This window comes from Sphaerodactylus townsendi, linkage group LG17, assembly GCF_021028975.2.
Source record: "Sphaerodactylus townsendi isolate TG3544 linkage group LG17, MPM_Stown_v2.3, whole genome shotgun sequence".
NCBI classification, from domain to species: Eukaryota; Metazoa; Chordata; class Lepidosauria; order Squamata; family Sphaerodactylidae; genus Sphaerodactylus; species Sphaerodactylus townsendi.
The window spans coordinates 18,512,315-18,530,194 of NC_059441.1; the positions used below are offsets into that span (position 1 = coordinate 18,512,315).

Here is a 17,880-nt window from a genome sequence, read left to right on the forward strand (position 1 = left end):
TATAAGTATCAGTGCTCAAACCTACTAGTTCAAGGAAAGCCCCCGCTCCATCATGACAGGGTTCAACTCCAGACCAAATATTTGAATGGAATTTTAACCACAGCCCATCCATTCATATTTACCAGGAAGATTCTTAGGTTTAAGTACAGTCCCTCCCCTTCCTCAAGGAATTAGGTGCGTCTATTTCACTACTGCAACCTTTTAGGAGCCTGCCACTGAGTTTGTCAGGGCAAAAATTACTAATCAGAACCAGGGGAAAATCTCAGCATTATCTCTTCCCAAACCCAGAATTGTGCAACTAGTTCCATAAAGCCAAGGAGAATGTATACTTTTCACACAGCAGTCCTGCCTGACAAACGTACAGGACTGGGGCAGTTTGAAACACAGAATGAGAAGAGTTTGTTTGTTGAAAGCTTTACGACATTGTAATATCATGCCCCTACACTAAGATCTAATTCTGTTCCACAGAAAGATGATTTTGGCCAGCTGAGGTGCAGCGGTTGAGAAATCTGTATACTTCTGCATTAGAATATAATTCTGAATGAATATAATTCATTTTTGCGTGAAGCCTATATTAAAGCCATTATTTTACGCGCTATTCAACATGGTGCTTTGATACAAGAGTATTTATGCCATAACACATTTTTATTTTCAAACAGATGGGGGGAGCAAGGCTAGGTAGATACTAGGCTCAGGCAGAGGATTCTACAACAAGTTTTGTTGTGCAGTGGAGGAATATACCACCCCACTATCATCTTTCTGTGGAACAGAGTATAGCACTCACTAAGGCTTGTGCATGGACTATTCAAATAGACACCACTTGGGGGCTCCCATGACCACATTTTCTCCGTTGAGAATGTTAGGAAGAAAGCTAGCCTTCTCCCTGACATTTATGCAGAGGGATTTTCAGAAAATGTACAAACAGCATTTCATTATATGAGCCCCCACACCAGCAACAGCGGCATATAGCCCAACCACAAAGGTATAGTTCCGGTAACATTCGGGTCTTCAGGATTTAGAGGAATAATAACAAGCTGGACACAAGATTGCACATTTAATAAAGCTGAGTAGAGGACAGAAAAACCCTGCAAAGCCAAACACCCCCCCCTCCCCACCATATCTCTTTCCCCAGATATATTGCGAGAGGCAACAGAGGTTTGGCTATTAACTTTAAAGCAACAGGCAGAGTTACATTATCTGCAACAGAAGCCGGCTGGGGGACCTTGGGCCGGTTACATTCTCTCAGCCTATCTCACAGGGCTGTTGTGAGGAGGAAATGGGGAGGGGAATGATGTAAGTTGCCTTGAGTCCTGACTGGGGAGAAAGGTGGGATACAAATGAAGTTGATTTAAAAATGTGCTTCTCTGTGAACTTGTAAATTTGAAGTGTTTACATGCTAAGTAAGGCATTCAGACCTGGAAAAACCACCTTCTGATCTTCACTTTATATTTTAAGAATAAATTCATACAACTGCCTTGTGTGATACCAATTTTTTCCAAATACACAGCAATACCCCCCTATTTATGTACAATGTAATTATTAAATTCACAAATGCAATTTGTATGTGATAATTCTGCTTTCCTTTATGACTCAAACTTAAAGAATGCCAGGTTAGTTGTACTGGGCAGAAATACAGTCATACCATCCACAGAGGTCACAACAAGTATAATACAGAAAAAAAATTACAAATACTCTGCTTCAGCTTCCAGGTTATGGGTAGTAACATGTTCAAGAGATTAAGTTAAATACTTATATACACGTAAGAGTACTTTGAGAAGAATTCAACTGCATATACTGCTGCCGGAAGTAGTAAATACTAGTTTAGTGCTTGTCACAAACAATGCTTCAATTTTGTACACATTTGAGATATTATTTACACAGCTGCACAGTATCTTCCAACTGTCCTTTTATAATTTGATCTCTGCTTCATCTTGGTTATCCAAAATTACGTATAAAAAATGATTTCTGGTATTTGTCCATCTTCTATTGAGGTACCATTGTTATTACCTGGTGAACTAAAAAAGAAAAAGCAAGTCTTGCTTGAAGTAGGAGACTCGTGGATTACTTTCTTCAATCCCTTTGTGCCATAGTGAGAATCAGGGCCCTAAATACAATAAATAAATAATTAAAATTACTTTGTCACCTACTAATGTTAGTAATTACTATACAAATCATTAAAGGCTCCATAGCCTGAGGTTAATTCACATCAAAGTATTACAGTAGTAGAAGAAAATCAACACTCTGCAGCGGTGGAGGATCTATTAAGATGATCCACCCCCAGAGCCAGATGGATCCACATAGCTTTCTGATGGCTCTAAGGCAGGGGTAGGGAACCTGCGGCTCTCCAATTGGCCATGCTGGTAGGGGCTGATGGGAATTGTAGTTCCTGAACATCTGGAGAGCCGCAGGTTCCCTACCCCTGCTCTAAGGGATTTTCCTGTTAATATGATTGGTCCTCCTGTTGATGTCCTATGGAATCCGGAAATAACCTAGAAAACTGACACATTCATTCCCACGTGCCTTCTCTCAGGTGTTACAACACAGACAGCCCCTCGGTTTACTGAGGGGCTTTGGGTGATGAAAAGACAAGGGAGATGGCTAGAGCAACAGCGGAGGGAGTGGCTCAGGCTAAATTGAATAGGCTCAGGCTAAATTGAATAGGCCCGCTGTGGTGGCGAACCTTTGGCACTCCAGATGTTATGGACTACGATTCCCATCAGCCCCTGCCAGCATGGCCAATTGGGGCTGATGGGAATTGTAGTCCATAACATCTGGAGTGCCAAAGGTTCGCCACCACTGGATGGGGGAAAGCTCATTTTAAAGCATGGCAGTGAGGGAGGCAAGGAAACACCTTCCCAGCGCTATTATGTTTGCACAGTGTGGGTCAGTGAAGCTGTTCGGCATGGTCACAGGAGGAGGTGGCCTGCTCAGTGGCCTGCTGTAACTATTTTCTTCAGCACTTGGCAGATAACATTTCTTGGATCTATTCCAACTTGGACTCTATTAGCATTGACAGGGTCAGATGGTGCCAGCTTGTCTAATTTTGTGGAATACTTTGCAAAGTATTCACTGAGGATGTAGACAAGTTCCTTGGAGGTTTGAGGCCTTCTACCTGCTTATATGACCCTTGCCCTTTCTGGTGACTTAATTCCTTCAGGGGAGGGCTTCTGGGTTCGAAAGGTAGCTAATGGTCATCCCAGCTTTGAAACAGTAGTGGTGTGCCCACTTCTGAAGAAGCCTGCTCTTGACCTAGAAGATCCCAACAATTCTCGACCAGTCTCAAAGGTTTCACTCTTGAGCGAAGCAATCTTTTGTTTTGTTTGCCATTCGCACAACAATCCCTCCTTCCAAACCAAGGGTTTGTATGTATTTTAACTCTGTTTCAAACTCTCTTCAAAGTTGTTTTAATAAGGTATTCTGGAGAAGAGGGGTTATTTTTAAATGTTTTATAATATACGTTTTATTTAAATTGCTGGCCGCCTTCACAGGCCATGCAATGGCAGAAAGGAAGGCATAAATTGTTAGTAAATAAATAAAAAGGTATAATCTGTATAACACACAAATATTTTAAATGTAGTTGCCCATGTGCAGATTCATACAAGGAAAAAAACACCCTAAACATCTTACTTTCAGGGTCGCGCAAGCAGTGTAGCACACTGTCGGCAGAATCTCTATAGGTTCTTTGAACATGACTCTGAAGGTACTGGCAGTTCCATCGCAGCTAAATCCAGTGTCGTTCTGCCCAAGTGTTTGGTTTTTCTCATATTCAATTATCTGCATTAAGGCAAAATAAGATGTTTGTGAATGGCATGTTTCTAAAAGCCCTTTTCACGTATTTTCAGGATTTGTAACTGGCAAATTAGAATTTTAAACTTGTTACCACTAAGGAATCTGTTGCTCATCTAAACACATGTTCTGTTACCACTAACAGAATCTGTTGCTCATCTAAACACATGTTCTGACAAGATATGGCTAAGTGATTGGGTCCTAAACAGAACTCCCTGGATAATTTCATTAAATTACTGAAACCTTGGAATATCTATATATCTTTTATGATGGTCAGCTGCAAATGTCAATTCATTAATGAGTTACAGACACAGGTAACCTTTAATGGTATAACTTACAAGATTTAAAATAAAGTACAAAAATTAAAAGATAAAGTGCAAAGCAAAATTAAGATCATTTGTTTATGACTGTGCATAAAAACCTGGCCGTTTGCTCTAGAGCATCTCTGGATTCGTTGTTTAGCAAATAAACAGTCTTCAGCAGTCTGTCCAGCACTCTAAGCCCATCAATAAGGTTGAGAGAAACTTTGTTCTGGCCCTGTTATGGGGGCAATAATGCAGAACATGATGTACAGTTTCTGCAGTTTTCAATGAGCAGATGCAAAAATGTTCACTATGAGGTGTTTTGGAGCCTTTTTCATTCCTTAAAACAGAAGGAAGCACATTGCATCTGGCCAAAGTGAAACATATTAGCGAACAACCTTCCGAGGTCCTCCCATTCCCTATCAAGCTTAATGATAAGCCCATCCACCTATCATCAAAGGAACGGGGGAATGCACTGGGCTTGAAGGAAAACTTCTCACCTTACCCAACATTTATCCCCTTCCTCCTCGTATTTTATGCTGAACTTCCAGCCTATTGAAGAACCTTTTCTCGCTGATCTACACTTTTTGGGTCAACTGGTAATAAAGCATATGATCCTACTGGTAGTTTTCTGATTTGCTGTCATTAATATGACTGCCAGCAATTTTTGCCTGTTGAGAGTTCTCAGAAAACATTGTAAAACTGTAATACCTGAATATTAACTTGATAGTCTGTGGGTCCATGAATAGATCCGTATAATCCAAATCCCACTATGGAAATTCTTCTGTTGACAGTGAACCTTTTTAAAAAGAGATGGAGGTCAATGCATTTCAAACCCAAACAGACAAGATTAGAGATTTACCTGCTTCATCAAAACAGGGGAGGATCTGATTAGATCTCTCATTTCTTAAAACATTAGAAAGCAGCCCTCCTCTGGGAGGTGCGGGGTTTGAGAGACAGATTTGGCTTGGGAACACAGCACTCAGTTGGAATGGTGGGAGGGGGAATAACCTCCCCAACACCATTTCTCCACAATGTAAATCACACCTCTGGAGATACTATTTGGTCTGGCAAGAAAAATGTATATTTAGTTCACGTTTTCCCTGTTGGGACAGAAAGCTAGTTGACGAGCAGGAAAATGCTGCAGGAGAGTGCAAGAAGCACTCAAAACCACCCCAGCATTGTATCCCTGATGCAAATTGCACCCCCTACTCTGGCTGCTATTTGTGCAAGTTTAAAGAGATGGACAACCCAAGTACAGATTTCTATGTCTTAGCTACTCTGCTCTAAAGATTCATGAAGGACTGAAATCTATAAATTCCTATAAGTGCTTTCCAGAGGTTTTCCGGTATACAAATAGCAGCATCTCAACAGATGTGAACAGATACTTCTTGCTATTTTAAAAGGAGGCCCAGTTTAATAAAGTGACCACTTTCACACTTAGAAGCTTAGCCACGCAGAAGGGTGTTCTAAGAAACTGCTCCAAATTCACTTTGTGTCTGACTTCAGACGACTGGGAGAAGGAGCATGGCCTTCTCAGTAGTGGCCCCCTCTCCCTGGAATCCCCCTCCTTGCATAGGAAGCATTCCAGCTGTTTGCCCTTACCTTCCAAAAATAAATTAAAACTTCCATCAGGCACTGATTTGGGGGGGGGGGGGGGGGGGAGTTATTTAAAAGAAAGCCCAAAGTAAAAAAAAGTTAGGCTCTGCACTCCAATTCATCCTAGATGTCAGCCCCCATGCTTAGCCAGGGCACTGACAGTACAGCTGCTGCTGCCATTCACCAAATGATCCAGCAAATCATCAGCCTGAAGGGATTTACTTCCAAGCACAACTGTGATAAATGGACGACACAATTTTCCTTGTAAAAGGGTAACCAAATACCTGATGCGATCACTTGTCCCGCTGTATCCCCAGCGACTCTCCACTTGCTGGAATCTATTGATGCTGCATTCCTTTCCTCTAAGGCAGCATCTTGGCCGGTCAATATAGTCAACTCTAGGTTTAGGGTTGACTGTAAAATGCAGAAAGAGATTTACTACTTCCCGATCTGACAAAATTCCAGATTGAGCAGGACCTAGAAAAAGAGGCAGAGCCACTAAGCTGATGTCATACTTTTAAATGTTTTTTCTCCTACAAGGCAAACTGTAAAAGGTGCTTGAGAAGAGATTACTAGTTTACAAACCTACTTGCATATCACTTATTTACTCCACTGGATTAACTAACTTGGATTAACTAACACGGGGCATAGAAGAAAGAATGCCTATAAGGTAAAAACCAAACTCTCGCATGTGTGCATTCACTCATACGTATACATGTTAGTGGGATATGAAGTGAATTGAGGACGACTGCTGCTCTGGCATAAAACAGACTGAGTTGCCCTCCTCAGCTAAACTGAAACTAGCCGAATTAACCACAAAACCTTTGCTAAATGGGCTTGCATACATAGACCACATGGGTTATATACGAGAACTCTTTGTGCTGGTTAGCTTTAATTTGGCAACTAGGGTTCTCTCAAATGTGCCTGTATTTATTTTGTGAATTGATCAGCTGTCTCTTGAGAAACTTTCTTAAAGTAAACAACACAACATTAGAAAAACAATTTTAAATCCAGCAGTAAGGCAAGCAAACTGTAATGACAAAGCAGCATTAAAAATGATATTCAGCTAAGTAATAAGTTTTATATATAGATGATAAATTCACTAACTATTAGCTGTATGTTGCAATATTAATACATTTCTTTTTAACTAAAGAAAAATGACATTCAGCAACATAACAGTGTAATGCTTAAAACATTCAGCAACATAAAATCATAATCCTTCAGCTACACACCTGGGTAAAGAGAAATGTTTTGGCCTGGATTCTAAAAGACAACACAGATGTCTTTTACTAGATGAATAATTTCCCTCAGTAAGTGCTCTATAATAGGTGTGCCAGCTGCAACAGGATTAAATGGGCTCTAATTGCATTATTCTGGTTTCTCTGGTTTTTCTCACACACAAAACAATTTCCTGTGGTGGAGTAGCACTTTTACTTAGCTCAACCTATTAACTAGCTTACACTCTCTCAGATTTGAATTTTAATTTGAAGTATGGTTTTCAGAATGTGCCATTCATGAAAGATACACTTCAGCGCACTTGAATAACTCAACATTCTTTGTTTGTTTCCAAAACAAACATGCCAAACCAAAACTGCTGATTTATTTTCATTTCTTATCCGTTACTTAACCCAGGACATTAGAAGGTTATTTAACCCTGCTAAGAACCAACTCTACAGACAGCCTTCATTGGAAAGTCTTTGACAAGATCTCAAGTTGCTGGTTCAGTATGTATTACATACTTTTTCTCAGCAATTCATCCAGCAAAAAAAATTACCTTTTAAAAAAAAAGCAGAATAGAATAGAATGCAATTTATTAGAGAAAAGTGTGTGCAGGAATGGGTTCAAAGCACAGCCAAACAGTATATATTCTGCTGAACTAACAGCTGACAGTAAAGCGGCAATTTTATGCATGCTTAGTTGGAAGCATTTTCTAGGGAAGTTAATCAGATTTATGATTACACACGCTGAGGCCCAAGAGTCCCACCAGACTGCCACAAAGCCAAGCTCTTTTAGAAGTCGTTATGACTCACATTCTGTCATTCTTCCTTGCTTCTTAGGCTCCCCATGCAAACATGCTGCCAAACAGAAAAATGCCTCTCCAGCACATGCACGCAGGAGTGGAGCTTTAAAATATACTGGTGGCTTTTGTACATTAAGATGCATCAGCTTTCCCCTTTCCCGACAGGACTGACGTGATCCACAACATTACCTGCTGCAAACTCTTCAATAGTCATCAGCGGAAAACGGATTAAGGAGAGGGCTTTGCCAAGCACTTTCTGCTTATTTGCAGAAGTGACAGGTAACTGTTGTCTTTGACATTCTGCTTCAGCCCAGCGGACGACAGCTCCGAAGAGTCGACTCTCTCGAATGCTGAGTGTGTCTCTTTCCAACACTGCGCATAAAGTGTCTGCAGGAGGGGGGGATCATCAAGTTACCAGCAGATATGGAGCTTTCTTTCCAAAGTTAACAATTCCTTGAATGTTTTTTTCAAGAAATGGTTAAATAAAACTATTTCAGCAATGTATTAACCTGCATATTATTTGGGTAAGGGAGCAACAGCCATGTGGGGCGGCTTCAAGCCTTAAAGAACAAAAACCAGATTGCTATTGGGGGTGGGTAGGGTATCTGTGTAAAAAGAGTGAATGGTGAGGCTTGAGGCTAGCCTGGCCCAGTCACACCTGATTGGCAATAGCTCCTGCCATACAACCCAGGAGGGTTGGGCAATCTTCAGGGAGGCAGGAAGAGGAAAGGGCGGGCATGCCCCAGGGAGAACAGAGTAGCCATCCGGCTAGCTGACCCACCACAGAAGAGGGCAGTAGAAAGAGAGGAGAAAGACCAAGGATGCTCTCCAGACTGGGGTTGTTGAGGCCTTCAGGAGGGACACTGGCGGGTGTGTGGGCCCAACTTAACCCTGGTGGTGCAGCAGGCACTCACAAACATGTGTAATGTGGAGGCCAGAAAGGCAACCAAAACAACCAGCATCAGAGAAGTGGCCAGTGGAGGTTCTCTCAGAGTTCACATTCAGCTTCTGTAGGGCAACTTACCTATGTCAATATCTGTGAAGCCTTCTGCGCTTATTGCATCGGTCGTACTTTTGTCGATTGTATCAAGGCAGAGACTAGCCAGCTGTGGCTCATCGAATAAGCGAGCCTACGCAAAGATATGCTTAGAGTCACTGTGCAAATTCCATATTGCATGAAGCAAAATAATGGAGACAGAGGTTCTAAACTGAAAGCCCAGCTCAAGTTCACTTACTTTACTTTAGACATTTTTGAAATATTATCAAAGAATAAAACATGGCAAAAAAACAGAATGAAATAATGAAGATATGGACAAGTTATGAGAATTGGATGGAGACGGGAGTCAAAGAAGACATATGGATAAGAAGACAACAACGAATGAACTTACTGCTGTTTGGTTAAAGAAAAGTGAAACATAATATTAGGGGAGGGTGGGAGGAAAAAAAGGGAAAATGTATTGTTTGGAAATTATGTCAGAAAGATGTAAATAGAACTATTATTTCAAACTATACAATAAAAAGGCTAGCATCTGTGGCTAGCATCTTCAGAGGATCTCTGAAAGAGGATCCTCTGAAGATGCCAGCCACAGATGCAGGCGAAACGTCAGGAGAGAATGCTGCTAGAACACGGCCATACAGCCCGGAAACCACACAGCACCCAAGTGATTCCGACTGTGAAAGCCTTTGACAATACATTATACAATAAAAATATATTTCTTAAAGTTTACTTACTTTAGAGCTTTTTTAAAATATTGAGATATTAGTCATATTAGTGCAACAGAAAGGGACTTTCCTACCAAGCAGGCTGAAATGCACAACCCTTTGGCCAGCCCCCAGTCCCTTTACTACACTTTGTTCACCTGCAATAGCCATGAGACTTAAAACATGAATAAGTGTATAAGTGTATTGCTGAAAGCTTTCATGGCCGGAATCACTAGGATGTTGTGGGTTTTCCAGGTTGTATGGCCATGTTCCAGTAGTATTTTCTCCTGATGTTTTGCCTGCATCTGTAGCTGGCATATTTAGAGGATCCTCTTTCAGAGATCGTCTGAAGATGCTAGCCACAGATGCTAGCCACAAAACATCAGGAGAAAATAGTACTGTAACACGGTCATACAACCCGGAAAACCCACAACACCCTAATTCTAAGTGTGCTTACTCAGAAGTCAGTTCCATTGAGTCTACTGGAACTCATTCCATGTGAGTGAGCAACTACTTTCAAACAGGAAATGTGGGTCTGAAAGAACTCATAGTAAGGCAGAACGTTGTGCTAAAGACACATAAATTACAGGTAAGAAATTTGGTTTCTCAATATTAGAGGCAGTTAATCCCAAAGCTTATTGTCTACAACTGACCTGATATTTTCCTGCAAGGTCAATTTTAGTGTCACATTTCCCCAATTACAACAACAAACTAAAATATGGCAATGAAAAACTCATGACTGGCTCATGATGCATTTTTCCCCTTAGTGATGAACAAAGATCTCATGTATTGTCAACTGTGAAGAGCCACTGCATTGAGATAAACAAATACCCCATGATTATGTAGTGGACTGACATGCACCTCAAAGTATCCTTAAAGTAACTATGCAATACGGAGCTTGGACAAAAAGCCAGCAGAAAAGTAGACAAATGTTTTAATAGTGCATTTTTCCTAAGATGGTGTCATAGATTGAAATCTTCTGTAGAAGCCAAACAGGAAGTTGTGTTCAGCTTTCTATTTTCCACTAGCATTCACACGGCACAAAAGCCCCTGCAGCTAGGCAATTAATATAACACTCCTAATTAGTTCATTAACTTCACAGCAGCATCTATAACAAGTCAAAAGTTAAAGCAATTACCTGAGTTAGCAGCATAAAAGCATTATCTGCCCGAAGATGCTTCGTGAGAAATTCTACACAATGAGCTTCCAGGGCTGGGACGGCATACTTCTTGGCTGTGTAGAGCGTGGTCATAACGGTTTCAGGCCCAATCTGTACTTCGTCTGAATACAAAAACCTAGAAGTCAAAGTGAAGGGTAAGAAGAAGATCCAGGCCAGCTAAACTGTCAGTAATTAAAAGGAACACACAATAAAAACGAAAGCAGTCAGTTCACTACTTCTCAATTTGCATATAATTTAAAAACCCCAAGGAGCAGAGGGGGTTTCCCTGCCTGGCACCGCTGCCTCCTGCAGCACAAGAGGCAGTGGCACTGGGGAGGCCGCGGCCGCCATCCCCCCTCTGCCCCATCCCCATCCCTGCCTGGCGTCTCCGCCTTCCAGTGCTGGAAGGAAAGATGAGTGGAGGGGCCGAACTGGAGCCTCTCTGGCTCTATAGATCTTCGGGGCCGTGGAAAACAGGTGCAAATGGCTCTTTGGGTGGTAAAGGTTGCCGACCCCTGGACTAGATGAAACAGGTAGAAGCTAGAAGTGAGCTCTGCTGTTTTTAAACATGCTCTATAGTCTCTAATCTGAAACAGAAGTTGCCAATTCAAAGGTCAGTACTAATTTCCTGTATAGTTCTAAGAACATGCACATCTTCCAGTCATAAATAAGAGAACTTCGTGTATATGCATGAGTACACTCACTAAACATGTAATTACCTCAAAAGGGTGTTTTTGTTTTTATGATTTTATAACAATATATTTGGGGATGATAATGAACTCCTTCCAATCTGGCTTCAGGATGGGGTTTGGAACAGAAACTGCTTTGGTGTCCTTGATCGATGACCTCTACTGAGAACTAAACAGAGGGAACATGACCCTGCTAGTTTTGCTGGAACTCTCAATGGCTGTCAATATTATCAGCCATCATATCTTACTAAAGGCACCCCTTGTCACTGGGACTGGGGTGGGGGCATCATGTTATACTTGTTTGTGTCCTATCTGGGTGGGGGAGGACAGTAAATACCACCATCAACACCTGCCAGCAATTAAAGCTAAAACCTTTCTGCATGTGTACTTCCACTGACCTTGTCGGGGCTTTCCTCCAAATAAATCCACAAAGAATTGGACTGCAAGTCTCTCAAAAAAGTGAAATCTTTTGATTTGCTGACCAACCGCAAGTTCAAAGACTATATAGCAGATTGAAAACGTGCAAAATGTTCAGCAGCTTCCCCCTACTTGAAAGGTCAGGCACTGTCTTTGGGAATGTAATCTGTCCAGTTCCTTTACTACTCAGATCAGAGGGAATACAGTCCTTATTGTCACTAGAGAGAACACAGGGACTCCAGACTGACGGGAGTGATGAATGGGGTACTGTTGGAGAAACCCTGAATTCACTGCAGTGCTCATACCAGAATGCAATAATTACTGCCTTCTTGCCAGACTGACAAACCCCCTGAACACCCCCCCCAATAATGCTATAGCCATGGGACTCAACCCCCTGAACACTCCCCCCCCATAATGCTATAGCCATGGGACTCAACTACTATAACATGTTTTACATGAGGCAGCTACTTAAGGCACACCATATGATGCACAGACCTACTGAAGGCAAGAAGTGGAAAAATGGACAGCACACGGTTGCAAGGCTTCTAAAAGGAAGCATAGCCTATTTAAAGCAAAAATATATGGGTTCCAGTTGTTGCAGATGCGCCAAGTGAAAAGCATAAACCAACACCAAAGCTTGACTTCTCTGATATGCACCTTAAGCCTTTGTTATCAACATTTAATTGGGATTCCATATTGAAGCTTATTGTACTGCTCATGGGCCACTTGCAACAGGACTGCATGCCACTCCTCCAGTATAAAAAGCAAGAATACCATACCCGTTAATGCTGAACAAGTTTATGTTCTATTTTTCATGCTCGATGTTCATTAATACATAGCATTTCTGAGCAACAGCTGTACTTTCTGGCTACTTCTCACCTTATGCGGACGCATCCTAAAATTTGCCACTGAGCCTTTCAAAACTGATTCTCCCAGCTAGCTCTGTTTCCACCCCCAACCTGTGAGTGAGCTGCAACCTACTTTTGGGTCCTGACTCACAGCCTAAGAACTACTGCCTTGAGGTCTAAGATTACATTCCTCCACGCAAAAGTCAATAGCCCTATTCAAAATCTGTACCAAACCACTCTGTTAACAAGTGAACTGGTGATGCTGCATCTAGACAACTCTCTCTCAAAAAGAGACTACCACAGCCAGCTCTGCACATAGCGTTTATCTTTCTGAGGAGTCGGTGGAGCCCAGCTGCTCAATTCACAAGTCAGGAAATCCCTTGTTCCATTCTCCACTCAGCCATGAAGATTATGAATCAGGTGGCCTCAGGAAAGCCAGCCCCATTTAGATATCACTGTCCTCACAATCGGGATGACAATACTAATACCATGAACCAAGCAGATCATTGCTTTTATTAAATAACTCTGATGCTACAATCTGCAAAATGGCTGCAAATTTTCTATTGGAAGTGTCCCATAAGCAATAGTATGTATGAATCAAGTCTATTTGCTATATGTTACAAGTTTGTATTTTGATGTGATTTTATATCGGTTATGCCAAATAAAAAGCTGAATGAATGAAATACTAATACTGGGCTAGCCTATAAGATTGTCTTATGGAATACCAGAATAATATACGTGTACTATTTGGTCACTGGAAGCCTGCATCCCTCCCTTCCCAGGAAGAGCAGCCCAGCCATGGAAAGTAGCCAGAAAAGAAATAGTTAAAAAGAGCAGGGTCTATCCAACATCACCAGAAAATGTTGCTCTGCTGTCACTGCCTGGTAAGGATATTCTGGTTTCTGCCATCAGTCAGATTTCTGAGGAGCACCAAGAGATTGCATCTCCTCCCTCTCAGGAACACCAATGAGGGCCAATCTACTAAGCACCGGCTGGGTATAGAAGAAGAGTTTGGATTTACACCCTGCCTTTTTCTGAAGAAGACTCAAGGTGCATTATAACCTCCTTTCCCTTCCTCTCCCCACAACAAATAGCTTGCGAAGAAGGTGGGGCTGAAACAGTTCTGAAGAACTGTGACTAGTGAGTCCAAGGTCACCCAGCAGGCTCCATGTGGAGGAGCAGGGAAACAGATAAAGAGTCCACCACTCATGTGAAGGAGTGGGGAATCAAACCCGGTTCTTCAGATTAGAGTCCAGATTAGTGCTCTTAACTGCTACACCTTGGTAGTTTGCTATACGCTGGGTCTAGGATTATGTTTAACTGTTTTTTAATGTTTTATATTGTAAGCTGCCCTGAGCCTGGAAGGGGAGGGTAATTAAATTGAATCAATCAATAAACAAAAATATATGAAAAGCATAATATAAACAAGAACATCCGCCAACTGCTACCATTTTACTTTGCACCTTGCCCTCCTACAACTCTCTCCAAAACCAGAAACCAAATCCATGTGATACATTTATTTTATTAGTGAGGTTAGCCCTAATAAAAGGTACCGAACACATGAAACTGCTTATACTGAATCAGATGCTCATGGTCATTACTGTCGACTCGGACTGGCAGCAACTCCCCAGGGTTTCAAACTGGAGGTCACGGTAACCAGAAACGCCAGGAATTGAACCTGGGACTGTCTGCATGCCAAGGCGATGCTCTACTACAGAGCCCTGTTTGGTTTCTGGTTCTGGAATAAAAACAGCACCAGTCTTTAAGGAACTACAAGAAGACTCCTGTTTTCCCCACACCCTAGTTGGCCATTCCAGCACTCAACCACTACCCAACACTAGTCCTGTTCACAATTTATAACAACGGCACATACAGTCTGAATACAGAATAACCTTGATTTTTCTTCATATTCACATAAAGCAATTCTCGCATTGTGTTCAAAGCTTCTGCAGACCAACATATCATTCGAACTGCACTTTTTACCCAGGCATGGCTCCCTGGTTTCCTTTGCAATGTGGTCTCCTCTGTGAGGTGAACATGCATTCGCTCTGTATCACAAACAGGTTTTCACACTAGGGTGTTGTGGGTTTTCAGAGGCCACAGATGCCAGCTGGAAGATGCCAGCCACAGATGCAGGCAAAACATCAGGAGAAAATGCTACTGGAACATGGCCATACAACCCAGAAAACCTGCAACACCCTAGTGATTCTGGCCACAAAAGCCTTCAACAATACAGGTTTCACTCTACTGTTTTTACTACTGCTGCCTCCCTGCTTCTCTCACCCTGCTGGTCCCCATCAATTATTTATCATGCCCCTCCAACCAGCACTAGAGTTGGAGTGAAACCTATCACAAGTCTTTCAAGTGTAAATTCTCCATGGTAAAAAAAGAGGAAGGAGCTGAGGTAAAAAGGTGTGAATCCTCTCATAAAACTTCCAGATGTGAATATGCAACTAGATAGAATTAACAGTTAATAGGAGAGAAGGGTCCTAATTTAAAAAGCCTGGGGGGACGACATAGAATGTCTGAAACTGTTTTGCACTTTTCTAACTTTTGTAATCCTAGATCTATCGCAGAGTTAACAAGATCCATCATGATATTCAATTACCGTACATACCCTTATGCCAGGGGCCTCCAACTTATGGCTGTCCTGATGTTCACAGACTACCATTGCCATCAGACCCTACAAGCCCAGTCAATTGGCAGAACTGATGGGAATCACAGTCCATGAACATCTGGAGGGCCATAGGTTGGAGACCCTTGCTTTATACCATGTATCCATTTTGAGTCTCAAGTACAAAATGGGTCAATAAAGAATAATAATAATAATGGAAATAAACAATAATGGGTTGATCATCACTGTACTCACTTACCCTCCTATTGAAAATTTCCTGGCTATAGGCATGGTCCTAGCTGACCCCTCCAACACTGAACCACTACCCAACACTACTCCTGTTCGTAATGACAGCACATACAACCCAAATAGTTCCTATGAATGTTCCTACGTGGGTTTTCTGCCATCTTGTTGGTAATTGGTTTTAACTGTAAGAAATAATGCACCGCACTCAGGCTGATAAGTGGACTGTATTTCTGATAAATCTCAGAACCATGTCACATTCAAATGCTATGTATAATCAATTGTCTTATTGCCCTTATTTTTCTATTATCTAAGTACATCTTATTCTTCTGTAATCTAAATCAAATTATTAAATTCAGTATATACACACTAATATCTAAGCATACATATCATCATATAACATTATACATTAAGATTGCCAACTGTTCTCAATATCATAGTCAAACACTATGCAAAGGAATGACCCACGTGCACTCAGTTGGATCAAAGTCAGTTCAATAGTTGCCGTGACTGGGGAAATTTAAAGGTATAGTGCCATCTATAGTCCGTGTCCATTCATAATTCTGTGCTCTCTCTTATCAAATAATACATCATGACCTGTATGCTGCTAATACAAATATTATTTGTGATCCTGGGAGTTCCCTTCCACGTTCGTCCTCAGAACTGTTGGGAAACTCCCCGGTTGAATTTCTGTCTGACGATCAATACAAGGGATGTATAGAACGCATCACTCCGTTTTCGGAAAACCTTCAATAGTATCTCTTTTCAATAATTATTTTGCCATCTAATGGGCAAAATAATTGTTTATAGACTTAATTGGTTGCACCTGAGGTATTTAACTTACCTGCTCCATGCTTCTCTTATTCTCTTGAAGTCTTAAAGTGAATTAATAAATGATATTAAGAACAGTTGGCAATCTTAATGTATAATGTTATATGATGATATGTATGCTTAGATATTAGTGTGTATATACTGAATTTAATAATTTGATTTAGATTCCAGAAGAATAAGAATGTATGTACTTAGATAATAGAAAAATAAGGGCAATAAGACAATTGTATATACATAGCACTTGAGTGTGACATGGTTCTGGGATTTATCAGAAATACAGTCCACTTATCAGCCTGAGTGCGGTACGTTGTTTCTTACAGTATGTTTTGCATTGCACTCCCATTTGGTAATTGGTTGTAATCCTTATACCTTTTCTCCTGTTTTTATATTATTGTATTGTTTTACCATATGTTCGTATGTAAGCCGCCTTGAGTCCCTCTGGGAGACTGGCGTAGTGGAAATGTAAAACTATGGACCTATATGGATTTAGATCTGTTGACTGGGACTTCGCAAATTAACGACACACAAGAAGATTGGTCACTTCTGAAAGAGTATTCTGAGACAACATTTTCTGTATCCTAAAACAAATTATTATGAAAGTTATTTGTTCACTCACCTGTTTTTGGTTTTCTTATACGGTATTCTAATTGAGCATAGTAAACTAAGTTAAGTTTAAAAATATATGAGTTAAGAAGCTAGCAATGGAAATCTAAGTTAAAGTTGGAGTAAAATAACAACGATTGGTTGAAGTCTAAACAGTTTTGAATATAAGTTTGAATAACAGTTTTGAATATAATATATACATTAAGACAAACCCCGGTATGGGGTATGTAAATTGAAACGGATTATTGCTTATTTTAAATGATATTAGATGGCTATTTGTATGTATTAAAATATTTGAAACTCAATAAAAAATTAAAAAAAGAAATGTAAAATATTCATATATAAAAACACAGAATACCCTTCTTTAATTCACACCAAGCCATTTCCGCGTTGCACTGAACGCTTCTGCAGCTCAAGATGAGATCCCAACCCTGCTTTTTAAGCCCGATTTCCTGCGCGCGAAGTGAATGCGCGTTGGCTCTTTCTCACGAACGGCGTCCACGCGTCCGCCGTCACGTGCAGCCGGGGCTGCGGCCTGCCCGCTCCCCTCGCCACAGACGGACCTGAGCAAGGCCAAGAAGGCGGCGGGCTCCACGTCGGGCAGCTCGATCTCGGCCGAAGTGGTGGCCATGCCGCCGTTGAACATGGCGTCGAAGACGGCGCTGCCGGCAGCCAGGACGAAGCGGTGGGCGGGGATGCGCTGCTGGCCGGGCCCGGGGCCTCCTCCGCCGGTCCTCGACCCGCCTTTGCCCACCACGAAGCGCACGTCGCTGAGCAGCTCGTTGGCGAAGAGGAAGGCGAAGCGCTCCCGCAGCGACCGCTTCGTGGCTTGCCAGTTGTACACCGGCTCTCGCTGCACCACCACCGGAGCCGGGGGGGAGGCGGCGGCGGCAGCGGCAACGGCCGCCATCCCCTCAGACTCCGCCGCAGCCGCGGCCGCGGCCGCCGTCGCCTCAGGGCCGCCCGCGGCCGCCATTGCTCAGATCGCCTCAGCGGGACGCGGCGATCTGCGCATGCGCTCCCTGAACCGATTATTACCCGTTCATGCGCCCCTCCGTTTCTTCTGCG

General features: G+C 42.0%; 1 protein-coding gene across 1 annotated transcript; it reads right to left on the reverse strand.

Annotated features, from left to right (window-relative positions):
• Positions 1–1,561: 1,561 nt before the first annotated feature.
• BTBD1 (BTB domain containing 1) lies at positions 1,562–17,838 on the reverse strand. The gene is made up of 8 exons (XM_048481966.1): positions 17,376–17,838; positions 10,547–10,703; positions 8,732–8,837; positions 7,897–8,094; positions 5,972–6,164; positions 4,800–4,887; positions 3,628–3,774; positions 1,562–2,104 (listed from the first exon to the last, which is right to left on the reverse strand). The coding sequence occupies exons 1-8, from the start codon at positions 17,786–17,788 to the stop codon at positions 1,946–1,948; spliced, it is 1,461 nt and encodes a 486-aa protein (XP_048337923.1). The 5' UTR covers positions 17,789–17,838; the 3' UTR covers positions 1,562–1,945.
• Between the last annotated feature and the right edge of the window lie 42 nt (positions 17,839–17,880).